This window comes from Rana temporaria, chromosome 13 (assembly GCF_905171775.1).
Source record: "Rana temporaria chromosome 13, aRanTem1.1, whole genome shotgun sequence".
Lineage (NCBI taxonomy): Eukaryota > Metazoa > Chordata > Amphibia > Anura > Ranidae > Rana > Rana temporaria.
The window spans coordinates 41157861-41185853 of record NC_053501.1 but is presented as its reverse complement, the minus strand read 5'-3'; the positions used below and the strand labels follow the sequence as shown (position 1 = coordinate 41185853).

The window sequence follows — 27993 nt, the reverse complement described above, 5'->3', positions numbered from 1 at the left end:
GTGTTCATGTGAATGAAGTATAATTCCGCGTACACACGATCGGATTTCCGATGGAATAAAATCCGATGGAATTTTCCGTCGGAATTCCGATGAAGCTGACTTTCATCAGTCTTGCCTACACACTATCAGACTAAATTCCGACAGTCCAAAACGCGGTGACGTAAAACACTACGACTATTTTTATCATTGTTGGAGGCCATACATGCTTCGATTTTATTACCCAATCAATTACAATCAAAATGATCGAATCGGCAAAACATCTCTTAGACATAACTTCTCTTTGGATTTATTAGGGCTTGGTTTAGATCAGATTCAATCAAACTGAATCGATCGGCCAGGGCAGAACGTTTGGCAGTGCTGTGATCAATCATATTATGAGTTTGCATGTTGAAAACAGATGTAATCGATTACTTACAATTGTATACCTGAACCGACTTTAGGGTCTCCGCTTCTGCATCTATCTTCCAACTATTGATCAACATCTACTACCCTGCGTGTGGCATATTGATCAAATAGGTTGTTGTCCATTTAGATCCTATCAAGATAGGTTAATCAGAAAATAAATTGATCATTCATCAAAGCATGTATGGCCCCCATTACACAACTTTTTTTTTTATTCTCTTATTAATAATTCAGTTGATAAATCATACATTTTATGATCTAGTCTAGCTGTTTGAATTCTTATAAAGCTACAGACCTCAGAAAACAGTTCTACCTCAGACAATTCTGATCAGACAAATATCACACTGATCACTATATAAATGTATATAATAAAACGATCTTATGATGTACTCTCCAAATTAGTAGATAAAAAATCTCCATTACCTGTTTACCTGCAGAAAAGATCAGCTCCTAATCTCCAGTTAAAACATAGAAGTGAGATTGTAATCACATTTCTTCACTAACATCTTGCACTAGTAATGACAGACGGGTCAGTGTTTACAAGGGTTGCTAAGCAACGACCTCTATTTTGGCTGCCAAGCTCTTTGTTTGACAATGTACTGTGAAGGCCACTAAGCATAAAAGTATAAAGCCTAGTACACACTGCTAGTTTTTTTTCCGTCCAACCCAGCGGGCTAAATGAAAAATAAAAAAAACTAACAGCTCAGGTTGGAGCTGCTGTACTAACAGTCTAATGATAGTACAACGATCTCGATAAAATACATTAACAAACGTAAATACATAAAATGTGATCTTAAAGGTAAAAACTTACCCTAATATAGTCCTTCTGCAGGACTTAAATGATGGCTGAGCGGGTCTCTGGTATAATGACTCCCAGAGCCTGGGGGGAGATCCCAGTCGTAAACTTGAGGTCCTGAAGACTTCTCCCCTTCGCCAATTACCGCAAGGTGGCTATGAGCCTTTGCTCTGGAGTGATGGAAAGCCTCATACATTTGTTCTGCTTCTTAATATAGAGCAGGGATCTTCAAGCTACGGCCCTCCAGCTGTTGCAGAACTACAAGTCCCATGAGGCATTGTAAAACTCTGACATTCAGACATGACTAGGCATAATGGGAATTGTAGTTCCTGAACATCTGGAGGGCCATAGTTTGAGGACCCCTGATATAGGGGGTCACCAATGGCAAGAGTTGGTGAAAGCAGGGGTCCGTCACCTGGAGATAATTCTGAAAATCATCCGGATTATTCTCCTGGATCTCCCACAGCAATGGCATATGACATAATTAGTCAGGATTAAGCAACCAATTTTTGGTCCAAGAACTCCTCCTGTTCCTGGACTGGACTTGGGTCAAAGCAATAACTCCTAGCTCAATAATCACACGTTCTCTCCGATTCCGCAACATGGCTGATTGACGAACGGCCAGTCAGAAACGAACTGAAAAGCGCAAATCAACACTCACCAAACTTCTACTAACACGAAAATAGCAGAAGGAGCCCAAAGGGTGGCTCTTGAGAAATTAATTTCCCCTCTTTCTAGTCTCGTAGTATGTCTAGTACGTCACTACGTTTGCGTTGTCGACCGACAATTTGTGTACCGTTAGTATGCAAGACAAGATCCTGGCAAACGCCCTTTTGACAAAAATCAGGCGCTCGGTTGGCCAACAATCCTACCGTGTGTACGAGGCTTTAAAGTGGCTAGACCCTAAAGTCAGGTAAGCAGCTGGTCAATTGTTTGGGATGGAGTTTAACCACTAGAGGACCAGATGCCGCAGTTATATTGTGGCAGGTTGGCTCTCCTGGGCAAATCACTGGAGCTATACGTCGGTCGCTTTAAGACCACTCGGGAGCGCGCAGGGTGATGACGGAGCCAATGCGCATGCCTGGCGGCCGCGATGTCCGTTCTCCGATCTCCGTTCTGTGAGGGGTGGGGAGACTGATTTGTTGTACATACTGAGCATGAACGACGATCGGTCTTCTCCCCCAGGCAGCCCCACAGTAAGAATCACTCCCTAGGACACACATTTAACCCCTTGATTGCCCCCTAGTGTTAACCCTAAGGATGAGCTCCAGCATGTTCACACAGTCCATGTGCAGAGCCTGCCAGGAAGTCGGCACTGCCCTGCGCTAATCACAGGCAGGGAGACATTTCCCGATCTCTGCAGCTGAGCATCGGGAAATGTCTCCCTGCTTCATCCTTAGTTAACCCCTTCCCTCCCAATTACATTTATACAGTAATCAGTGGCTATTTTTAGCTATGATCGCAAAAACGTGTCAAAAGTGTCTGCTGCAATGTCACGGTCCCAATAAAAATCGCTGACTACTAATGCCATAAATATATCCCCTTTTTTTGTTAATAGCGCAAATCATAAATACCGCAGAGGTGATCAAATAACACCAAAAGAAAGCTCTATTTGTGGGAAAAAATGGACATTTTGTTTGGGTACATCGTCGCACGACTGAACAATTGTCAGTTAAAGCGACGCAGTGTCGTATCACAAAAAATGGCCTGGTAATTAAGGGGGCAAATCCTTCCGGGGCTGAAGTGGTTAAGGTAGAACTAAAGGCAAAACTGTGTAGCACTACCCCCTGGAGGAGCTGCTGGATTTTTTTGGGCGGCACATTACCTCATGGCTCCTCCGAAATTCCTTGGGGTGAATGATGCGTATTGCATATAGTAGAAGTAACGGAATGTCCACGACAGGTGCTCTTTGCTGTGCTCTTTATTACCCAGCCGGGTAAAAACAGTAAACTTATGGTGAGGAAAGTAAAGTTGAAGAAGAAAGGAGAACAGCAGATTCAGGTGTGAGGATAAGAAACAGTCCTGCTCCCAAGTGTAACGCTTCTATGCGCCACTCCTACCGGAGTGGGTTTAGTGTACCCGGACAGGCCGCTCTCACTGACCTGGCAGCCGGAGTATCACTCGGACAATTGTAGGATAAAGTCTCTGCTACAGACTCTCCTCAGTGAGCCTCAGAAAGATAGCCTCTGCCACAGGCCCTCTCTGGATTGAATTCTTGGAGATATCCCTCCTTAGATGAGTTACGTCTGGATCTCCTTCAACTTATCGCCCAGGTACCGACTGACAGGTGATCAATCCCTCAGTGTGCGGCTACCTCGATCCCCGGTTGTTTGTCCAGGCCCTTTTGGACCGCCAGCCTCTCAATGGCGCTCCTCAGACTGACTCCCCACCGAACAGCAGTACAGCTTGGGATCCTCAAAGGTGGGAACCCAGTCACTCACTGGGTCCCTGTCGCTGTTCAGATGCTCCGGGCCAGCATGGCTCCGGAACCAGGAACACTGCGTGGCACGCACGCCCCGGCCAGGTAGGTAGGGTGACCAGACATCCCCAGTTTCAGGGGACAGTCCCCTGATGGAGGACACTGTCCCGGGACCAAGTCTGTCCCCGGTTTTGTCCCCAGATTGGATTTAATAGGGGGCAGGGCCAATTTCAAAGACATTCAGTGCAGAATTAAATAAAAATGTTTAGAATTACACAACCTCACTCCGCTGTGCCTACTAGCATAGGGGGGTTGTGTTTTTCCCATTATCTGTGCCCCTTTCTGATGATCATGTGCTGGTCGAAGCGGAGGGAATATTTCTTCAGTTTCGGGTGCATGCCCATTCAGCTTCGCTCACATGTTCTTCTGCCTTGGCTCAAGTCCTGGCCAGCCACCTGCCTGCTTATCTCCTTGCCTTCCCTGGCGGAGTGATCTTTCTCCGCTCCCCATCCAGTAGTAACCGGGGCCCTCTCAAGTAAGACTTGAGAGGCTGTGAGGTGGGCGGCGACGGGCAGAGAGTCGCTGATTGTTGCCATTACTAGTAAAGAAAAAATATGTCCCCGGATTTCATTTGGTCACCTTACAGGTAGGCCATAGCGCCAGGGCGCCGTGATGTGGCCACTCTAAAGGTGGGTGCCACACTGGACGAAGAAGCCCCAGAACCAATGCCGCCTGCCCCATAAATACCCCTCCCCAGCATGCACAGCAAGGTCAAACCCTCCTGATTGGCTGCTGGGAAAGAGCACCCAAAGCCTTGACTCCACCACTGCCACCTGCAGCACCGTTGCTGGAAGAACACCCAAGTACAACAGAATAAGCCCACAGCACAGCCAAGCTGAGGTAGAGACCCTGTTTTGCACTTAACAATCTGGATCAGAGTCTAACTACACTCTGATCTTACCCTTAAATTTGACTAGCACCGGTACCATAAAGTACACAGGCGCTACAACTGTTTTTCTATTTATTTTTTCATTTTAGAGTGTTATAACCCTATAACTTGTCTTTTTACCATCTGTCATGCCCTGACCCATATTCAAAATCGGAAAGCAAGCCAGTCAAACCTCAAATGGCACCTCAAACCCCCCACCGTCTTACCCCATCTAGGCGGCGGGTATCTGCAGCAGGCATCTCCTCCCTTCCTCTATCTTGGCGGCCGTGCATCTCCTCCCCTTCTCCTAGGTGTCCAATAGCATCCCCTGTCCTTTCAGCAAATTAGGTGACAGGTCTCAAAACACGCTTCCTGATTAGCTGGGAGGAGGATCAGTGTTACAAAAGCGAATATTCATTTGCTGTTATAACACACTTGGATGGGCTCTGTTCCCCTTCTCTGTGCCTCAAGACCACCCTATTTTGAAGCTTATTAGAGCCTGTGGCTCCAATCAGACGCTTCTAAAAAAAAAAAAAAAAAAAACACCCTGTTGCAATGGAATCCATGAGCCTGGCCTCCTGAAAGAGGCCGGACGCATGGATAGGGGGGTGGCGACTGTGCGCCATTAATGTACAGGCCGCCCCTGTTTTTATCGCTCTCCGCTCTATCCAAAACGGAAAAGGAAGTGTCGCCTTTAGTTATACTTTCAAATAATTTCTAGCAAAGAATGCTCAGTGTAAGATGTGTGCAGAAAACCTTGAAAACTGCTATGATAGACAAGTATGGAAGGTCAATCACTGATCCAGAGGACATTTTGCTAACAGAGCTAGACCTCATATAACCCGAGTTCTCCGCCCCCAGCGAAGCCCCGCCCCTGGACCAGCCCACTGTCACATGCAGTGTATGTGTCGCCTGGTGTCAACTTTCTCCGCCCCTAGGGAAGCCCCGCCCCTACCCAAGCCCGCTCTCAGAGTAAACCATGTCCCCAGTGAAGCCACGCCCCTACATTAGACCGCTTATGTGCAATGTATGTGTCGCCTGGTGCCACCTCCATCCGCCCCCTAATAAAGCCCCACCCCTAGAAAGCTTGTGTTCTATCAGAAACCTTGCTTTCCAACAGGACACCTGCTTTCAAGTGAAGCCCCGCCCACGTGAGCAGTCCGCTGTCATTCCCTGTATGTATCCCCTGTCTGCCCCGCCCCCAGGATCTGTCCGCTGTCATGCAGTGTATGTGCCGCTCTCTTCTCAAGCCCTCCGCCGGCCTCCTCCGGTTCAGGCGCTCCGTGTCCGGCTCTGATCTCTCCCAGGCTCGGCGCTCAATGTCCGGCTCTGTAGAGTTGCGGGTGTCCCCGGAGCGCTGCCTGTTCGATGATCCTCTCCGGTTGGAGGTGATCGGGCTGATCCCCGGGCAGGAGGTGTCTGTCCGCACCGAGCTGACCGATGAAGGCGGGGAATCGTTCACTTCCCTGGGCCGGTACCGAGCCGGGAGCGGAGGGGAGCTGGATCTGAGCCGGAGCCCGGCGCTGGAGGGCGGCACGTTCTCCGGAGTAGAAGCGGAGGGGCCCCTGTGGGCTCTGGAGCCCCGGAATGGTTTGAGGAGGTTTGTGAAGAAGGACGTGCGGATCCCCCTGACTGTCCGCTTCTCCCTCCACCAGGAGCCGGCCGGAGATGTGCTCAGCACTGCCGTCCAGGAGAGGAGCTTCCTGGGGGAAGGAGTCCGCAGGATCCCGGTGAGGGAGGGCAGAGTGCGGGCCACTCTCTTCATACCGCCTGGTGAGTGACCCCAGGACATTGGGCGATCGGGGTCACCGGGTGGGACATAGAGGGATTGGGGTCACCGGGACAGGGGGCAGAGGACACAGTGTGATGTGGGGGGATCGGGGTCACCAGGTGCAACAGGCAATCTAGGTCACCATGACATGTGACCGGAGTCACTGGGTGTGACATTGTGGGGATCGGGGGTCACTGGGTGTGTTGTAGAAGAATTTTCAGACTGGGGTCTCCAGGACAGGGGACCGGAGTCACTGGGGGGGATGGGGGTCACTGGGTGTGATGTGGGGATTGGGGGTCACAAAGTGTGACATTGGGGTCACTGGGTGTGTTGTGGAAGAATTTTCAGACTGAGGTCACCAGGACAGGGGATCAGGGTCACCATCGGGGGCACCAGTTGTGACATTGGTGGGGACCATCGGGGGCACCTGTTATGACATCAGGGGGGGAGCATTGGGGGCACCTGTTGTGACATTGGGGGGGGGGGACCATTGGGGGCACTGGTTGTGAAATTGGGGGGGGACCATCGGGGGCACCGGTTGTGACATTGGTGGGGACCATCGGGGGCACCGGGTGTGACATTGGTGGGGACCATCGGGGGCACCGGGTGTGACATTGGTGGGGACCATCGGGGGTCACCCGTTGTGACATTGGAGGGGACCATCGGGGTCACCGGGTGTGACGTGGGGGGGACCATTGGGGGGCAACGGTTGTGACATTGGTGGGGACCATCGGGGGCACCGGTTGTGACATTGGGGGGGACCATCGGGGGTCACCGGGTGTGACGTGGGGGGGCGATCAGATCAGTGTACAGAGGAGGTCTCTCTTGTACAGTGGGCACCTCATGCAGTCTCATCTTACACAGCACTTTGAGGTGGGAAGTATAAAGTGGAGTACAGGGTCACCTGTAAGTGTAAAATCCTTCTCACCATCTGTGGACTTTGAGACATGAAATATGAACAAAGCATATCCCTCTATAGTGTGTACTTATCTCAATAACCTCTTCCCGCTTGCGCTATAGCCGAAAGACGGCCACAGCGTGGGCCTGAATTGCTGGGAGGGCATCCATGTACGTTCTCCCATGCATGTGCTGCCTGTGCTCCTCCTGTGTGATCAGCGAGTCCATGAAACTCACAGATCAGAGTAAGGGGCCGATACCGAAAACCTTACCACGTGATCAGCTGTCAGCCAATGACAGCGGATCATGTGATGTAAACAGAAGTCGGTAATCGTTTTTTTTTTCTTTTTTTTTTTTCAGCGTGAGGAAAAAAAAAAAAAAGATACCGGCTTGTGTAAACGGGACATGGGTCCCACACACGGACCATCACTGCTGCTAAGCAGTGCCCACCAGTGCATATCAGTACTGCTAAGCAGTGCCACCTATCAGCACACATCGGTGAAGGAGAAAAATTACCTGTTATAAAATTTTATAACAAACTATGAAAACTTTTTTTTAATTTACGGTCTTTTTTTGTTTGCTTAGCAAAAAAAAAAAAAACCCAGTGGTTGATAAAATAATTATAAAAATGTCATATGGGTACAGCGTTGCATGACTGAGCAATTGTCATTCATAGCGTGACAGCGCTAAAAATTGGCCTGGGCAGGAAGGGGGGGAAAGTGCTCGGTAGGCAAGTAGTTAAAGCGGAGTTCCCCCTGTTTTTTTAGTTTATTAAAAGTCAACAGCTACAAAAAGCATAGCTGCTGACTTTTAATAAACCGATACTTACCTGTCCCACGGTCCAGCGATGCGGCCGCCCGGAGGCTTGCTCCTCTCCTCGGCGCCGTCCTAGCAACTGTGGGCACCTGACCGTGACAGCTTAAGGCTTCACGACCGGGCGCGCGCTCTGCTATTGGCCTGCCGATCTTCTGGGACCTGTGTTGTGTCCCAGAAGATCACTGGCAGGGGAGGCCGCCTAGGGCGAGAGAAGGAGTCGCCTAGGTGGCCAAAAAGAGGAAGCAGGACAGAAAATCCCACTAAAAGTAAGGTACACCCCCCCCCCAAAAAAAAGACACGCCAAATGGGGGGGAGTGTGTACCTTAGTTTTAGTGGGACTTGTCAGGGGGCGAGGAGTGCTTAAAGTGGAAGTTCAACTTTTGGGTGGAACTCCGCTTTAAGAGCACTATGTGTCATTTCCATCTGCTGCTTTGTTCCTCTGCTATCAGCATGAATCACTTCTGACAAGTTTTCCTGACACCAAGTGATAACACCACCCCAGGCGAACAATAGTGGTCACTCACAGCACAGCCATGGCTGGAACAGAGGCCAAATTTGCTGAAAATCACACATGTCTGAGTAAACTAACTCTCAGACTTGCCCTAAATTTAGAGCAGCGTCAGCCCAACAGGAGCAGGCCGCTACACTTGGATCAAAGGGATAGAACTTCTGTGTGTAAATGCAGGAAGTTTAACCACACTGTGTTTTTCACCGACTTTCTATGGACTGGCTTCATGCAGCATTGTGGTGAAAATATGTTGCATTGCCTTAAAATTACTTTTATGTACATTTGTTTTGGCTAGTACAGTGAAAGAGGTCCCATTTCAGGTATAGTAATGTGTGTGAATTATGCCCGCAGGACCCGGACCATTTCCCGGAGTGATCGAAATTCAAGGGACAGGCGGTGGACTCCTGGAATATAAAGCAAGCCTATTAGCCAATAGAGGGTTTGCCACGATGGCATTGGCGTACTACAACTATGAAGATCTCCCAAAGCAAATTAAAGATTTTCGCTTGGAGTACTTTGAAGAAGCGGTGAATTACATGCTGCAGCATCCTAAGGTGAGCGTCGTAGGAGGTGTTTATATATTGTGAAATGTTTTCCACAAGACGTTTGTAAATGCCATCTTGGCTAACTGTTGGTTTGAACTGAAGTTGTAATATTTCACACTGAAGGCGGTTTTCAGGCACTAAAAAAAATTGCCTATAAAGCGCCTGAAATTTGCCTCCCCTTATAAAAGCCTGAGTGCTTTCACACTGGGGTGGTGCGCTTGCAGGACCGGAAAAAAGTTTTGTAAACCGCATCTTTGGGAGCATACAACGTTCCTAAACCGCCCCTGCGCATTGGAATGCATGGGGAGCGCCTCCGAAGTGCCACAACATGGGCGCTTTTAACGCTTCGGCCACTAGTGGGGGTAAACGAGCCCCGCTAGCGGCCGAAAAGCGCTGCTAAACAACGGTAAAGCGCAGCTAAAACTAGCGCTGTGGCCCCAGTGTGAAAGTACCCTAAATGTTCCTAGAGATTTAGGTTTTGATGGATAAAGACAGGTAGTTGACTATACTTTCATTCAAGCTGTATTTACTGCGTCCTATGGCCCACGGATGTGGAGTGCATACTGATCAGACCAAGCTGGATGATTGGTCTGTCCCAAGTTTGCACCTAGTCTACCCGCATAAGCACTTGCAATGTAGTCATGAAAGGGCAGATTGTGGTACAGAGAATCTGAAATGCGCTACGGTGCCAGCCTTTCTGACAGGATGCTATTGGCACCTTTTGGCCTTTCTGTGCCTTATATTCCAGATTAAAGCCCAACTGGGTTTATGGGAGGGCACTAAAAGCAAGCCTGTCAAATAGCCTCTAAATAAAATGTCAAAGTGAGGGGTTTTGTTTCCTTAAGGTATGCCTTGATTTTATCAGTCAGGCCTGTAGTCTCCTGGCTCTGGGAGTACATCTGTGCTCTTGATAGATATTTTTTTGAACCCCCCTGGCGGTATCCCAGAGTCTGACTCTGGGTTAGATTTTTGTGCTAGGATCGGTAACCCCGAGTCAGACTCGGGCTTGCCTCGCTGGATCCACAGACTGTGTTTACTTACCTTGTCCCTGAATCCAGCGATGCCACCGCGCTGTGTGAGCGAACAGGACCTCGCTCGATTCACACAGCGTCTTCCTGTGCCGCCGATCTCCGTTCCCTGCGACGTTACGACGCACGGGAGCAGAGAACGGCGCCAAATTCAAAAACGTAAACAAACACCTTACATACAGTATACTTTAATCCTATAGATTACAGTACTGTATGTAAAAAAAATACACACCCCCTTTGTCCCTAGTGGTCTGCCCAGTGCCCTACATGTACTTTTATATAATAAAAACTGTTCTTTCTGCCTGAAAACTGTAGATTGTCCATAGCAACCAAAAGTGTCCCTTTATGTCAAAAATGGTTTTAGAGCAGCTAGAAAACAGCGATAATAAATTATAATCACTTGCAGAATTGTGCGATAGCGATTTGTGGGGAAATTCGTCATAAAAAAATAAAAGTAATGACAGCAACAATTCTGCAACTGAGCAAATTTCAGTGATTTTGAGTTGATTACATTATTGAATAATTTTTATTATAATTATATTATTATTTGTTATAATTATTTATAATTATTTATTATATTATAATTTATAATTTTTTTTTTTTTTTTAAATCATACCCGGGATGCCTACTAGACTCTTGTTTGGTCAGATTTAAGTGAGTTATTCCTAAGAATTACAGGCCTACAGTACAAATCACCAAATTTCCTTGCAAATAATTGTACCGCTTTCAGCACCTTTTTTCTGAAAGAATCATACCGCCAGGGAGGTTAATGTAGAACGGGTCTTCTGTCTCCAAAAAAGCAATGTGGAGTGGAGTCCAACAGCAACCTGGTCACAGAAAAGCCTCAAAACGTATCCAAACCCCAAAACAATGCGTATGTTTTCAGCTTACTAGTCCTTAAATATGGTGGATGCATTTGTTTTTTTTTGTTGTTGTTTTTTTCAGGCTAAGAACCTTTTTTTAGCAAGAGATTGTCACCTTTTCTTTAAAAGTTCACCTTTGGAACATGTTACCTGTTTCACCCATTTTTAGGGTGGAACAGGTAACATGTTCCCAGTGCTGCGCCCGCTACCCCCCCCCCCCCTCCTTGTGGCAGAAGAACGGGAAGAATTTTTCTGTACTAGCTGTCGCTTTTTAAAATCAGCGCGTCCGTGCGTCATTGCTTTTTTCTTTGTGAATGAACTACAAGCCCCCAACATCCTTTGCGGTTGTTGGCTTGATATTCTCAGTGAACTACCATGGCGCTGTGGAGCACCGTGGTAATTAATTGACTTTTCTGTCTGTATCTGCCTGCCTGTATGGGATGTATTGTTATACAGATATATTGACAGATTTGAAGGAAACCTTCATGGCACCAGCGATTCTCTGATTATTGGTGCAATGATTTAAAACGCTCCAAAAGAAAAAAATAAATGCACATTATTTTACCTGCAAAAAATGTGCATTTATATTTTTTTTCTAAAAAGGTGAAATTATACTTTGACCAATCCAGCTCCGGAAGGTTTACCCCCCCCCCCGCCCCCTTCCTGACAGGCGATTTTTTTTGCGATATGGCACTGCGTTACTTTAACTGACAAGTACACTGTACCCAAAAAGAAAATGTATGTTGGGGTACACACTTTTGCCGTTATTTGGACTGTTTTTGGGCACTTTGGATGGGGATGTGCGGCCAGGTAACCGCGGAGCATGGTGTTTCTTGTGCTCTGCGGTTGGGAGTGGATTTTTGTGACCACCTTCTTCCTTTTTGGCATTGCCAGCCTTTTTCACCTTACTGCCTGCCGTTCGTCGGCACGTTGTACTGGTGCCACTAGGTGGAGCTGGTTGCATTATCTCCCTCCAATAGGCGCTCGTTCCCGCTGAGCTGACCTCTCTGCCACGTCTGTTACTGACGTCCTATGGACGGCTGGTGTCTTGTCACATTCGGCTCCCTATCACAGAATGCTCCGGAAGTGACGTTTTGTCGCCGCCATCTTGCTACACCCCACACTATTGCACAGTAATGATCGAGTGAGAAGGGGGCAAGCGGACATCTTGTTACACCCACTGGAGTTTTAGATTTCACAGTTATTTTCAACACAGAACGGAGCTTATATGCTTAAATACAGTATTTGTAAATCCGACGGACTGTTTAGATGTTACATTTTTAAAGTAGCAGCAAACCTGCTGACCTTACAAGGTGGCTAATGTGACAAAACACCTCTGATTTTCACATTTAACATATAAACAGTCCGTCGGATTTACAAACACTGTATTTAAACATATAAGCTCCGTTTTGTGTTGAAAAAAACTGCGAAGTCTAAAACTCCAGTGGGTAAAACAAGATGTCCGCTTGGCCCCTTCACACACTATCATTACTGTGCAATGGTGTGGGGTGTAGCAAGATGGAGGCGATGGAACGTCACTTCCGGAGCAATCTGTTGGGGAGCGGAATGTGACACTACACTGGCTGTGTGGGAGGCGAGCGTCTGTGTTTTGGCCAGGTCACGTAATGCGGAAGTTCACGCCGCACACGTGACCGGGACACACATTTAAGGCTTTGCTGTGCAGCCCTGCTGTTAGGTAATCATTTTACCCACGGACTTCCCTACTGCAGTGTTCACTACGGCTTTCTTGGTGGTATGTACTTTCTTAATGTCTCCTGCACTGTCTATCTTATCCACTACTGTCTGCAATATACTTGGCAAATGTTTCTGATCACTTCCAATAGATATTACATCAATGACACAAGCCCTTCGGTAATTCTCCTGGTTATACCCTATTCAGTTTTAAAGCGGGAGTTGACCCTAAAAAAAATTTTTTAACCTTAGATTGATGCTCATTTTGTCTAGGGGAATCGGGTAGTTTTTTTAAAATCGAAGCCGTACTTACCGTTTTAGAGAGCGATCTTCTCCGCCGCTTCCGGGTATGGGCTGCGGGACTGGGCGTTCCTATTTTGATTGACAGGCTTCCGACGGTCGCATACATCGCGTCACGAGTAGCCGAAAGAAGCTGAACATTGGTGCGGGTCTCTATACGGCGCCTGCGCACCGACGTTGGGCTACTTTCGGAAAATCGTGACGCGATGGATGCGACCGTCGGAAGACTGTCAATCAAAATAGGAACGCCCATTCCCGCAGCCCATACCCGGAAGCGGCAGAGAATATCGCTCTCTAAAACGGTAAGTACAGCTTCGATTTAAAAAAAAAAATAGCCGATTCCCCTAGGTTAAAAATTAACATTTGTGGGTGAACCTCCACTTTAAGTTTTACGCTACAACTTTTTCACTTGAGATGGTTTTAAAACCATCTTGATGTATCCAGCCTGTCTTGCCATTTCTCACCCAGTGGCCGTCAGATAGGTAGGGACTGCTATAGGTTTATATATATATATATATATATATATATATATATATATATATATATATATATATATATATATATATATATATATATATATATATATATATATATATATATATATATATATATATATATATATATATATATATATATATATATATATATATATATATATATATATATACCCCTATTGGAGTTCAGATCTTACTAATTATTTATTATTACTACCAAAATCTCCCCCCCCCCCCCCGTTTTCCCCCTATAGATGTACTATTCTAGCGGATTGAATGTTTCAATCAATCAACATCCGTGTATTGTGTGCCACTTTAAAATGCGGCTGCTTCACCGCTTTCTGCCCTATCTGACTGATCAGGCCAGGATCGCTGTGGTGCACGCTCTTATCCTTCCGCATCTGGACTACTGTAACGGGCTGCTGGCTGGTTTACCTCACTACCAGATCAAACGCCTACAGAAAGTCCAGAATCAAGCGGTAAGGTTAGCCCTCAATCTGAGAGGCCACTGCCCAACCTCTGGGCATCAGGCAGCCCTTCATTGGCTGCCTGTGGGGCAGCAGATCAGATTCAAGGTTTTAATTTTAGTTTTTAAGGCGTTCAATAAATTAGGTCCTACTTACCTCCAGGCGAAATTGACAAGACATCTCACTGGCCGTTCATTGAGAGCAGCCACTCAATTCCGCCTGGACGTTGAATTGATTGCGAGCATGCGTAGGATTTTTGAGCGTCGGAGCTGGCTACAGACGATCGGAATTTCCGACAACAACTTTCGTTGTTGGCAAAATTGAGAACCAGTTCTCAAACATTTGTTGTCGGAAATTCCCGCAGCAAATGTTCGATGGAGCATACACACGGTCGGATTTTCCCGACGACAAGCTCACATCGAACATTTGTTGTCGGAAATTCCGACCGCGTGTACGCAGCATTAGGCTTCACTTCCTGTTTCCCTTAGTAATGATGCTGGCACCGGGAGCTGAGGGACGGGTCGGCTTCGGGTGCTGACATCGCAGGCTCCCAGGACAGGCAAGTCTCCTTATATTAAGTCATCAGCTACAGTATTTGTTACTGCTGACTTAATTCAAAATTAATTTAAAATTTTTACCCCGGAGGAACTCTGCTTTAACCCCAAAGTAGCTGAAACTGATTAACAACCCCTCTGCTACTTAACTGACCATATCAATATTCCAGGGGCACTCCCCAAAGAGAGAGTCGGGGAACACGAAAAGAGGAGGATCAGGGCTGCTCTGTGCAAAACCTTTGCACAGAGCAGGTAACTATGACATGTTTGTTATTTTAAGTGCTTCAGCCCCGGAAGATCCCCCCCCCCCTTTCCTGACCAGAGCACTTTTTACAATTTAGCACTGCGCCGCTTCAACTGACAATTGCGCGGTCGTGCGACACTGTATCCAAACGAAAAAACCTAAGGTTTAATATTGGCCATAATCTGTCTGAGGAAAAGTAACATGAATACAGAACATATGGCAGGTTGTTGCATGATGACAGCAACTGAAACGACAACAACTGAAACAACTGAAACTACTACAAGAAAATCCGAAAATTTGAAAGAATGAAAATTCGAAATAACTATTAAATTATAGGTATTGGAATTTCCTTTCAAATTTGGCTGTTAGTCAACGTAGCGAATACGAATTTATCCAAAGTTACAAATTATCGGAAATAACGAATGCCACATCTAAACAAATGGAATGTAGTATTATTATTATTAATAATAAAACATTTTTTTATTGTTGTTGTTTTATTATTATTATTATTATTATTATTATTATCATTAATTATGTTCCATTCGTTTAGTTACGGCATTAGTTTGGATAATTCGTAACTTCAGATGTACCGTATTTATCGCGGTATTTATCTGGCGTATACCGCGCACCCCCAAAGTGGCCCCCAATCCTGTGGGGAAAAAAAGATTTTTATTTTTTTTTGTACTTACAGTTTTTTTTTTTTTTTTAAAGTGTATTTTTGTGCGTGTACTCGAGAGAGGAGCCGGACTGCAGGAGTTGGGAGTAGGCAGGCCTCCCCCAGAGGCAATCTGCCACCTTTCTCCATGCCCCAGGTGGCAATGGCGGGTGTGTGAGGGGGTCCTCCCACACAGCCCGCCCTACCTGCTCCGCTTTGAACGGGGCAGAGGGACTCCCTATAAGAGAGTGAGAGGATTAGCCCGCTCAACCAGCCCTGTTAGTCCTTCGCCTCTCTTTTTAGAGACCGCGTGGTCAAAGTGCGTGCATGTTAACCCAATTATGAGTGCGTGTGTAGGTGTGGTGGTTTTTGTGGGAGGGGGGTGGGCGTACTAAGCGCAGGCTTACCTCGCATAGCACACCCACCGGGAGCCGGGCTGAGACCACCAAACTCAATTCACATGTAGCCGAGACCAGTACCCGAACCCCTAGCTGCAGAGGTGAATGGCTTGTCAGCGCAGTGCCAATCGCGTTGAGCCACCGTAGCTCCCTGTACTTACAGTTTTGATGTCTTGCGCGGCGTCCATCTGCGGCCTCGTCGGGTCCGGCGTCCTTCTGCGGCTTCGGGTGTGCTCTTCGGCGGGTCCGGCGTCCGTCTTCGGCGGGTCGGGTGTCCATCTTCGGCGGGTCCGGTGTCCATCTTCGGCGGGTCCGGTGTCCATCTTCGGCGGGTCCGGTGTCCATCTTCGGCGGGTCCGGTGTCCATCTTCGGCGGGTCCGGTGTCCATCTTCGGCAGGTCGGCGTCCATCGGCGGCGTCCTCCCGCTCGTTTCCCGCCACGACTTTGAATACTGCTCAGGACGTCAGTACGAGAGGCGCCGAGACTGCCCGAAGATTCACGAGTGTACTGCGCTCGCTATATGCGGGCGCAGTATTCAAACTCATGGCGGGAAAGCGGGTATCGGCGTATATCGCACACCCACGATTTTGCCCTGATTTTAAGGGCAAAATAGTGCGCGGTATACGCCGATAAATACGGTATTCGTATTCGTTACGTCCTCTAATAGCCAAATTTGAAAGGACATTCCAATACCTATAACTTAATAGTTTAGTAATAGTTACGTTATAACTGAAAAAAAAAACCTACTAAAACAACAACTGAAACAACTACAACAAGAAAATTTGAAATAAATAAATAACTATTAAATCATAGGTATTGGAATTTTACGAATTACAATGCCGCCTTCCGTGCCACACCACATCCCGGCTCGGTTCGGCGGCTCTCCTCTGCTCCTGAGCCTCCTCTGGCTAAATCTCTATGACAGGCACATTAGGTCACCCTGCGCTGTACCACTCCACCGCCCCCCCCCCCCCCCCCCCCAGGCCGGCTTTGGGCTGAAGCCCCTGGTCTTTTTGCCACCTAGCAACGCCCCTGCCCTGCACTCTGTAGGTACCGCACTCCTCAGCCTTGTACTCTGTACATGGCGCATATTTACTTATGAAGGCAGTAATAATGTGTATGGTACCTATAATAGCCAATCATATTTATCCTTACTTTATTTATCACAGTCAGATCAATGAAATATGCTTTATATTAAAGTTGTTGATGTTATTAATTTTTGTAACTTAATTCTGCATAAGACATTTAACAGTGTCATTTCATGAGATCATTTACGAGGGTGTGTTTAGGGGCGGGACAGGGTAGGGTTGGGCGGGGCAATTGGTGGCGAGTAACTCTTAAGACCTGGCTAGTAGCTCAGGATTTGAAATTTTGAGCCGTGTGTGGATATGTATATATAATGTGTGTATAGATCTATGTATAAACCTTTTCTCTCTCTCTCTCATGATAGTAAGCTGATAGAGCAATCTCTTTCTTTCTACTTCAGGTTAAAGGTCCAGGAATAGGTCTTCTTGGTCATTCTAAAGGTGGAGATTTGGTGCTTTCTATGGCTTCCTTTCTTAAAGGTATAACTGCAGCAGCTGTTGTAAATGGATCTGTGGCCAATGTTGGGGCAGACCTTCACTACAAAGACATCACATTGCCTGCCATTGGCTTTGACCGACAAAAGATTAAATTCCCACAGCCAGGATTTGGAGATATCAGGGACATTATGTACAATCCACTAGAAGAACCGAATCGTCGGAGCCTTATTCCTGTTGGTAAAGCAGATTGCAAGTTTCTCTTTATCGTGGGAGAAGACGACCGGAACTGGAAAAGCGACTTTCATGCCCAGACAGCCTGCAATCTTTTGGAAGAGCACGGGAAAGAAAAGCCAGAGGTTGTGTACTATCCTAAAGCTGGACATTATATTGAACCACCTTATTTCTCACTATGTAAAGCCTCAATGCATAAGATTGTTGGTCTTGTATGTGTTTGGGGAGGGGAGCCAAAAGCACACAGTGTTGCACAAGTGGATTCCTGGCAGAGAATTCAGGCTTTCTTCCGAAAACACTTAGATCGTGAAAGCCCCTCAAGCAAACTATGAAGATATTGTAGGAATGATATCATAATACTATTGTTGTGGATATTGTATTCTGACAGCCGTATGTGCCTAATTAATGTAAACTACAGTAGTCCGGGTCTTATATTAATTTTGGCAATAAAAGACACAGTAGGGCTTATTTTCAGGGTAGGTCTTACCATGTAATGTGCCCCCCCCTTCTCTCCCCTTCTCCCCCCTGCCTGACAGGAATCCGCAGTGTGAACTGAGTTAAAATGCTTGTAAAATCCTATAATCCACTCTATTACAGTATTATATAATGTACAATGTGTGGTTTCTGTAATATAATTGTGCCAAATACCTTCATTATAGCGCCACTCTGCGCTTCTGTGACCCGCCGGAGATCTCTTCCTGGCATTTATATTACAGAAACACACACATTGTACATTATATAATACTGTAATAGAGTGGATTATAGGAGTTTACAAGCATTTTAAACTAGGGCTTATTTTCGGGTTAGGGCTTATATTGCAGCCCTCCTGTAAAATAATGCTAGGTCTTATTTTCGGGGTAGGTCTTATTTTCGGGGAAACACGGTAGTATCGAGACAACCCTACTGCTTTCCCTCATTGTGTTCTAACTGTAGGGGTGAGGGGACTTACTAGGGACAGAGAGAGAGATCAGTGTTCAAACATTGTATGAACACACGATCAGTCTCCTCTCCCCGAAAGAACCGAGATTTGTGTGTTTACACACACAGATCCCGGTTCTCGCTCTGTCACGAGCGAACGCGGGTGCCTGTCGGTCATCGTTTGTGACATGTTATATGTGCAAATCTCATGTTTAAAATAAAGTTCATTATCTTCCAATAGTGAATACATAAAGTATATAATATCAGAGAAAAATTATTTTCACAATAAATATTTTTTTTTATTTCTTTAGTGTCTATTTTATGGAAAGAGGGGGGGGTTTTCCTCGCGCTAGGAGAATGAATATAAATGAATTTCAAATGGATAAGTGAATAAATAAATAGTGAGTAATTCCAGCAGCAACGCTAAACATGTGATATACACGCAAAAAGTAAAAAGAAAAAAGATGAGTTGCGCTAGGAGTCGCAACTTAATGCGAAAATAATATAAATAAATAAATGCATAAATGAATAAATGAATAAAGTGCTAGTGCAAAAAATAGCAAAAAAAAGGGATGATGCCCAAACAGTCATGGGAAAAACCTTTCGGGGTAATTACAACAATCTGCTATTTGGGACCAAACGCTTAGAAAACTTTGTTAGTCCATTAGAATTGCATACTAATCAATTGTTAGGCAGTCCAAAATGAGAGGGGAAATCAACAGCAGAACCCCAAAACATATGAATGTCCAAATAGATGGGCAAAAAACAGTTGCAGAGTAATAAAATGATCCAAATATTGAACAGCCTCTGGTCTCTGGTCAGAAGAAACATATATTCCCACCGAGAGGTAAGTAAGGGTGTGCTCTTACCAGATCCACGATCATAAAAAGTGTGTCGATCCACTCAGGTCATGGAGAAAACTCGGTCACAGCTGACAGGCAGAATATCCTCTCCAATGTGTTTAACGGCTCCACGTCCATCCGGCGAACCAGGGGAAGAAATAGGCTCAGAATGTGAAGTACCGTCAAATATTTATTAAAAATTGTGCAACATATACACAGCGGTACATATAATTTAAAATTGCCGGCTAAAACAAGCAAACAGATACAAATAAAAAACGTGCGCCCGTGCATCCGGGGTCACGTAAAACGCAATGACGTTCGGTGCGTGGCTCCGCCCTGATCGATTTCACCACAGATGGCGTTGTCAAAGGGCACACGTTTTTTATTTGTATCTATTTGTATCTGTTTGCTTGTTTTAGCCGGCAATTTTAAATTATATGTACCGCTGTGTATATGTTGCACAATTTTTAATAAATATTTGACGGTACTTCACATTCTGAGCCTATTTCTTCCCCTGGTTCGCCGGATGGACGTGGAGCCGTTAAACACATTGGAGAGGATATTCTGCCTGTCAGCTGTGACCGAGTTTTCTCCATGACCTGAGTGGATCGACACACTTTTTATGATCGTGGATCTGGTAAGAGCACACCCTTACTTACCTCTCGGTGGGAATATATGTTTCTTCTGACCAGAGACCAGAGGCTGTTCAATATTTGGATCATTTTATTACTCTGCAACTGTTTTTTGCCCATCTATTTGGACATTCATATGTTTTGGGGTTCTGCTGTTGATTTCCCCTCTCATTTTGGACTGCCTAACAATTGATTAGTATGCAATTCTAATGGACTAACAAAGTTTTCTAAGCGTTTGGTCCCAAATAGCAGATTGTTGTAATTACCCCGAAAGGTTTTTCCCATGACTGTTTGGGCATCATCCCTTTTTTTTGCTATTTTTTGCACTAGCACTTTATTCATTTATTCATTTATGCATTTATTTATTTATATTATTTTCGCATTAAGTTGCGACTCCTAGCGCAACTCATCTTTTTTCTAGTGTCTATTTTATGAATGTGGTTGGATGATGAGCGCAAAAATTGGTGAATGGTGCATATACAAACAATAGTATAAATATATAAGATCCCCAATGAAGGGGAATAAGCCAATTAATGAATGAATTAAGTTCTGAATGAAGATACCATAATCACTCAAATCACTTTGGTTCATTTTTGTTTGCGTCACTGTCAAAGTGTCCTGTGTTACAAAGGATAAATAAAATAGAAATATAAAATGTCCCAAAATAGTCAACAATAAACTTGTGCGTCCAGATAAAAGTGTTTAAACACGATCCCATGTACTAACGATTTTTTGTCGTTAGTACATTTTAGATTTGAGCTGCATTTATTATTTTATTATTTTACTCACACCATTGTTTTCACAACTTTATTCCTCACGTTGATAGTATTGGCCAGCGCTTTAGTTCCCCCCTTTGCACACTATTTTATGAATGTGCTTCTTTTTTTTATCAGTCCTCTCTTAAAAATGGCTCATAAAATTAGAATATAATCAAAAAGTTAATTTATTTCAGTAATGCAATTCAACATGTGAAACTCATATATTTTATATCGATGCGTTACACACAGAGTGATGTATTGCAAGCATTTCTCAGAAGCATGTCTCAGAAAATTTGAATATTACATGATTAGAAAAAGGGATTCTTAAAGCGGAGTTCCACCCAAAAATGTAACTTCCGCTTTTGCTCCCACTTCTGGGCATAGATACCTGAGCCACCCGCGGGTATCTACGCCACTTCCAGGCACCTTCTCCGTCGTCCTCGCTGTCTTCTGGGAGACACACAGGTCCCAGAAGACCGCAGGGACAGTGAGATTGTGCAGTGTGAGTCACGCATGCACAGTAGGGAACCAGGAAGTAAAGCCTCAAGGCTTCACTTCCTGATTACCTTACCGAAGATGGTGGTTGGCAGCACCCGAGAGCCGAGCGTTAGATCGGCTTCGGGTGCCGACATTGTGGACATTGTGCCGCCCTGGACAGGTAAGTGTCCTTATTTTAAAAGTCAGCAGCTGCAGTATCTGTAGCTGCTGACTTTAGAAAAAAAAAAAAAATTGTCGGAACTCCGCTTTAATACATAAATATGGGCATACGGAAAAGTATGTCCATGTACAGTATAGTACTATGCACTCAATACGTGGTCGGGGCTTCTTTTGCATGAATTACTACATCATTTTGGCGTGGCATGGAGGCAATTAGCCGGTGGCACTGGTGAGGCATTGTGAAAGACCAGGTTGCTTTTGGTTCATCTGCATTGTTGGGTCTGGTGTCTTTCATCTTCTTGACAATACCCCACAGATATTCTTCATAGGGTTTAGATCAGGCAAGCACAGTGATACCATGATCTTTAAACCAGGTATTGGTACTTTTGGCAGTGTGGACAGGTGCCAAGTCAAGCCGGAAAATTAAATCAGCATTTCCATAAAGCTGGTCAGCAGAGTCTGGTCAGCAGACTTGATGAAATACAGTGGACCAACACCAGCAGAAGACATGGCTCCCCAAATCATAACCGACTGTGGAAACTTCACACGGGATCTCGTCAGGGCTCAAGTCCTGTGGGAACGGAGTTCCTGCACTTTTTTCACAGCAGGAACTCAGTTCCCTTTGCAGGACTAGAGCAGCCGAGCCACCCGAGCCAATCCTTCACTAAACGGCGATGCCCAGCTCGAGTCACTGTCAGGGGCAGGCGAACCTTAGTAATCCTTTACGTTAATGCCCGCTTCCTGTATATGGATTTATCGGGTAGTGTGCGGGTATTCCGTCACAGTCTCGATGCCGCAATGTCTCCTGGGAGCTTTTGTCATTGTTCCCAGGAGACATTGTGAAGGTCTGCCGCAAGTTATCGTGGGATTTAGAAATAACTTGCTTCTAAAGTACAGTGGATCGGGAAAAAAAAACATGCGGTTTAGTAATTATGCATTTTTTGGGTGGGAGTTCCCACACTTTTTTCCCCAGGACTTGACCCCTGGATCTCATGCAACTTGGATTCTGTGCCTCGCCACTCTTCCTCCAAACTCTGGGACCTTGATTTCCAAATGAAATGCTAAATTTTCCACAGTCCGTGATGATTTAGGGAGCCATGTCATTTGAGACCTTGTAGTAAATCTGTTCCATATAGTAAATATATTGAGCTTCGTTCACACTAGTGCGGCTTAAACTAAATGACTAGATTAATGAATCAAAATGAAACAAATGTTTCCGTCATGCACATGTCTAGTATCAACTGTACTGGCTGATTTTGGCCAATATTCAGCCTGTATGTATGGGTCTTAAAGCCTGGTACACACAGCAAGTTTTTTTTGGGGGCTTAACAAAAAACTGAGGAGCTCTGGAAGAGGTTGCTGTACGACCAGTGCAATTTTAGTACAGCACTGAGCTAATGTGTTCTGTCAAGGGGGCCGCCCCCCCTGCCAGATCAACAGCGGTCAGCGCTTGCAGCCATTGGATGCTGGTTTTTCCAGCAAGCTCGTTCGACAGAAGCCATTAGTGAGATCAGCTTCAGTCAAACAAGGACCCATGCGAGCCAATGGCTGCGCTGCTATCAATCTATCCAATAAATGCCGAGGAGAAGAGGATGCCGGGGGATGCGCACAGCAGGCGAACGGGCTCAGGTAAGTAAAATGGGGGGGCTGGGGGGTCGTCATTGCCAGGTGTTTTTCACCTTAATGCATAGGATGCATTAAGTTGAAAAAACACAAACCTTTACAACCCCTTTAATACATTTTCAAAAATAAGGTAAGTCCCATTTCTAGAGTTTCAATTAATGGGGTTGTAAACCCTCATCTTTTTTCACCTTAGAGCATTAAGGTGAAAAAACTTCTGAGAGTGACCGGCCCCCCAGATCCCCCGTTTTACTCACCTGAGCCCTTTGTTGTTCCCTCAGCGGAGACATGCTCTTCCTGGGGTTCTCTGCCCTTGATTGGATAGATTGATAGCAGAGCAGCCATTGGCTCCCGCTGCTGTCAATCAAACCCAATGACGTGGGTCGGGGCCGAGTCTGGCATTCTGTGTCTATGCAGGCAAATGCTGGACTCGGGAGCGCGCCCCGCAAGGTGACCCCCAGGGAGGGCGCTTCTCCCAGGGGGTTTACCTATGTGAGAGCAGCCGGGGGGACCCCAGAAGACGGTGATCGGAGCCACACTGTGCAAACCGAACTGCACTGTGGAGGTAAGTATGATGGGCCATATTCTCATAGAAGTTACGATGGAGTATCTCAGGATACTCCATCGTATCTCCCTTTTTTGGCCCGTGTATCTATGCGACTGATTCTTAGAATCATTTTCGCATAGATACACTTAAGATCCGCCATCTGTAAGTCACTTACACTGGCGGATCTTAAATGTAATGACGCCGGCCGCCGCTAGATGGCATTTACGTGAAGGACTCATTTGCGTATGCAAATGATCCTTCTACGCCGATTCCCGAACGAGTTTGCGTCGCGTAACCGTCGCTAACGTCGTTTGCGTAAGCAGAAATTTAGTCCTGCTATATGAGGATAAAATTTCCGCAAGTCCCACGTAGGCCATGTTACGGATGGCGTCGGGTCAGCGTCGTGTTTTTTCGTCGGGTACGTCGTTTCCGTAAGTCGTTCTTGAATACGACTTTACGTCAATGACGCACACGTCGCGTCATTGACGTTTTCCGCCGAGAACTGGAGCATGCGCACTGGGCTTTTTGAAGCCCGGCGCATGCGCAGTTCATTAGAATCGGGGGCGCGCTTAATTTGAATACAAGCCGCCCCCTTGGAGATCCGCCAGGCTACGCCGGGGCATTTACACTCCGCCATCCCAACTTACGGAGCAAGTGTTTGGGGAATACAACACTTGCTCCTGTAAGTTGGGACAGCGGAGTGTAAGTGCCCTAAGCGCAGCCCACGGATTTTTACAGAGAATATGGGCCGATGTGTTTACAATCACTTTAAGTGTTGCAGCTCAAATGAATTAGATGCACATTAAACCATTTACATCAGTCCCTTTCATAAATGAGAGAGCAGGAACAGCAGATATTTAAATAGTAAAGAAGCCATTTACAACAGAGATAATACATGTAAGCTCTGGGTTTGCAAGAGATCAGGATGTTGCAAACATGGTCAGTTGAGGACGCTGTCTGGAAAAAGAAGACTTTTATATAAGTATAGGCTGCTAGTTTTGGCTTTGAATTTTACTTACAAAACTCATGACCAAGAGACCAATAGTCTTACTTGGCAGCGATCAAAAGTTCTGACTAAATGAGCTATTGATTTAGAAACAGTGGCCCAGATTCAGGTACGACTTGCCCCTTTCTTACGGAGGCGCAGTGTACCGTTTTAACACTGCGCCTCCGTAAATTTCCTGCGCTACGCTTGATTCACGGAGCAGTAGCTCCGTAAATTGCGTGTGCGCTCCAGAAAACTGCTCGGCGTAAGGGCGCGTAATTTAAATGATCCCGTAGGGGGCGTGGATCATTTAAATTAGGCGCGTTCCCACGCCGAGCGTAGTGCGCATGCTCCGTCGGGAAACTTTCCCGACGTGCATTGCGGTAAATGACGTCGCAAGGACGTCATTTGCTTCAAAGTGAACGTGAATGGCGTCCAGCGCCATTCACGATTCACTTACGCAAACGACGTATTTTTTCAAAGACGCGACGCGGGAACGACGGGTATATGTAGCATTGTAGCACATGAACGAAAAAACTCTGGATAGCCGCACTCCAAGATAACTTAAAATAAAGTTGGTCTTTTGGTCTGCAATCCAGCGCTTAGTCATGGCCATGACTAAGCGCTGAATTGCAGCGTGAAACGCGTCGGCCATTTCTGTACCTGTTGTTTGCGGTGTCTGCATGTGCATTTGAAAATAAAAAGACCAACTTTATTTTAAGTTATCTTGGAGTGCGGCTATCCAGAGTTTTTTCGTTCATGTGCTACAATCAGCATTGCCAGCACCCTGGTGGTTCAACAACCCTTGATGATCTACGAGGCTCACCTGGAGCGGTGAAAGAATTGTCTGTATATGTAGCATTGGCTGCCCCTGCTAATGGCAGGGGCAGCCTTACGCAAAAACCGACGTACGCAAACAACGTAAACTGCGTACGCAGGGCTCGCGTAGGGTTGTGAATCGGCGTTAGTATGCAATTTGCATACTATATGCTGACCACAACGGGAACGCCCCCTAGCGGCCAACGTAAGAATGCAGCCTACGATATGACTGGCATAAGAGCCTTATGCTAGTCATATCTTAGGCTGCCGTCGGCGTAACGAGGTTCCTGAATCAGGAGCATTCGAAACGCCGGCGCAAGTAAGCAATTGCGCTGCGTAACTATGGTTACGCAGACGCAATTGCTTCTTGAATCTGGGCCATAGATATGTGACAGCAGAAAAAAGACAGAGCAGTCCATTGAGTCTGACAATTTTTTTTTTTAACCACCTAAAGATCGGGCTTTTTCTGAAACCTTTTGTTTACAAGTTTAAGTTAGTATTTTTTGCGAGAAAATTCCTTAGAACCACACACACACACACACTGTACTGCACTGCATACCTCCCAACTTTCTGAGATGGGAATGAGGGACACCTATCAGCAAAAGTATGCAGGCATAGGACACACCCCTTGCCACGCCCCCTTAAAGGAGAATTGTACAAAAAAATAAGATTGGTTAAACCCACAAGTTCTTTTTTACCACTACTATTCCTTTATATTGGCTTTGGGAATTTACAAATTACAATTTAGAAATCAGATGAAAGGTTTAGCACTGGGAAACACGTTTTGATAGATAAAAAGTGCATTTTATATACATCTATATGGATCAGACCAAAAATGAGGGACAAATGAGGAGAATGAGGGACAGAGGGACATTGCTCCAGGGACAGTCCCTCAAAATCAGGGACATTTGGGAGGTATGTGTACTGTGAATTTATGGTTTCTTGGCCATTTTTTTGAGAATATGAATGATAACACAAAAACATTAATTTCACTCATGGTTAGTGTTTGGCTGAAGCTATTTATTATCAATCAACCGTGTTTACTCTTTTTAGATCATAATGACAACAGAAACTACCCAAATGGCCCTGATCAAAAGTTTACATACCCTGGAATGTTTGGCATTGGTACAGACACAGAAGGTGGCACACACAGGTTAAAATGGCAATTAAAGTGGAGGTTCTGCCGGTGTGTTGTCATATTCTGCTCCCTATCGCAGAATGCTACGGAAGTGACGTTGCGGCCAACTGCGCATGCGCGATGCGTTTCAACCGCAAGTGCGATACGTTCCAGAAGATTTACGACACTACCCACCACAGAAGTGACAAACCATAGACGGAGCAGGGGGGGGGGGGGCCTTTTGGGAGAGAGCATTACTTGCCCTCTCCCAGGTGACGGGCCGAGGACGGGGGTCACCTCCACTTGCCCTATATACATACACACATATACAAAATAAAAAATGTGGTGATAATTAATATCAAATCCAACAAATGTAATCTAGTCTGGCGGTAAAACAGCATTTTGTTTATTTTAAAATACATAATATGGTTGTTCCAGTATACTTGTATTGTGTTTTTGCTCTGTCACAGTAGCCTATATTATGTATTTTAAAATAAACAAAATGCTGTTTTACCGCCAGACTAGATTACATTTGTTGGATTTGATATTAATTTTCCCCAGATTTTTTATTTTGTATATGTATGTATGTATGTATATAGGGCAAGTAATGCTCTCTCTTTCCCCCATCCCCTGCTCCGTCTGTGGTTTGTCACTTCCGTGACATATTCTGATGGGTTCACTGGTGGGTAGTGTCGTAAATCTTCTGGAACGCATCGCACTTGCGGTTGGAACGCATCGCGCATGCGCAGTTTCCGGCAACGCCACTTTCGTAGCATTCTGCGATAGGGAGCAGAATATGACAACACACCGGCAAGAGAATTGTGAAGAGAGAAGCTGATTAATTGGCTGTACGGATCGGAGGCCCCTCCCCTCTCCACTGAACACAAGGGGAAAGAACCTACTAGCCCAGAAAGAGATCACACCGCGGCGACGGCTGCCATTTTTTTGGAGCCAGACACAGCTGCAGCGCCGAAACTGGGACAAAAGCAAAATCCCGGGATTTTAATCGGGACGGTCTCCGATCAGGACGAGGGTCCCAAAATCGGGATTGTCCATGGAAAATCGGGACTGTTGGCAAGTATGTATTCCATGGGCACTGGTGAGGCTGCATTTTATTGGCATTGGTAAGGCCAGAGTCACCTCCCTGAAATTAGTGTTTGCAGGTTGGGATGTCTGAGATTAGCAAACCTGTGAGATCACCAGGCTTGCTGCTGCTTTTAAAGTTCAACATCTAAGCTGTCTGCCAGATTTTTAAATACTGTATTTCACTATATAAACTGAGTTAACTGTTAAAAATAAGTGTGAAATGAGTGACCCTGGTGGGTGTAACAAAATGTCCGCTTGCTGCCTTCTCACTGTATCTTTACTGTGGACAAGTGCGGGGTGTAGCAAGATGGCGGCGACGCAACGTCAATTCCGTTACAAATTCTGACAGGTCACCAAATCGGACGAAACACCGGTATCCTCACCAGACACTCTTTTCTCGCCCAAGAACTCCGCCCCCGCTGAAGCCCCGCCTCTTGTTCAGCTCGCTGTCGTGCAGTTTCTGATCTTTAGTGCTAATTT

The 27993-nt window shown here is 45.8% G+C and overlaps 2 protein-coding genes across 2 annotated transcripts in view; one reads left to right on the top strand and one right to left on the bottom strand.

Annotated features, from left to right (window-relative positions):
- HEATR4 (HEAT repeat containing 4) overlaps window positions 1–922 on the bottom strand; it is a 52816-nt gene extending 51894 nt beyond the window's left edge. The window contains exons 1-2 of the mRNA XM_040332417.1: window positions 826–922; window positions 416–535 (exon numbers count right to left, since the gene is read on the bottom strand). Of these exons, the coding sequence (XP_040188351.1) occupies window positions 416–482 (67 nt within the window). The 5' untranslated portion in view covers window positions 483–535; window positions 826–922. The remainder of the gene's footprint in view (window positions 1–415; window positions 536–825) is intronic.
- Window positions 923–5687: 4765 nt separating this feature from the next.
- Window positions 5688–18031, top strand: LOC120920304 (acyl-coenzyme A thioesterase 1-like). Its single transcript, XM_040332303.1, has 3 exons — window positions 5688–6318; window positions 8889–9091; window positions 17265–18031. Exons 1-3 carry the CDS (start codon window positions 5766–5768, stop codon window positions 17862–17864), a joined length of 1356 nt encoding a protein of 451 aa, XP_040188237.1. The 5' UTR covers window positions 5688–5765; the 3' UTR covers window positions 17865–18031.
- The last annotated feature ends 9962 nt before the right edge of the window (window positions 18032–27993 follow it).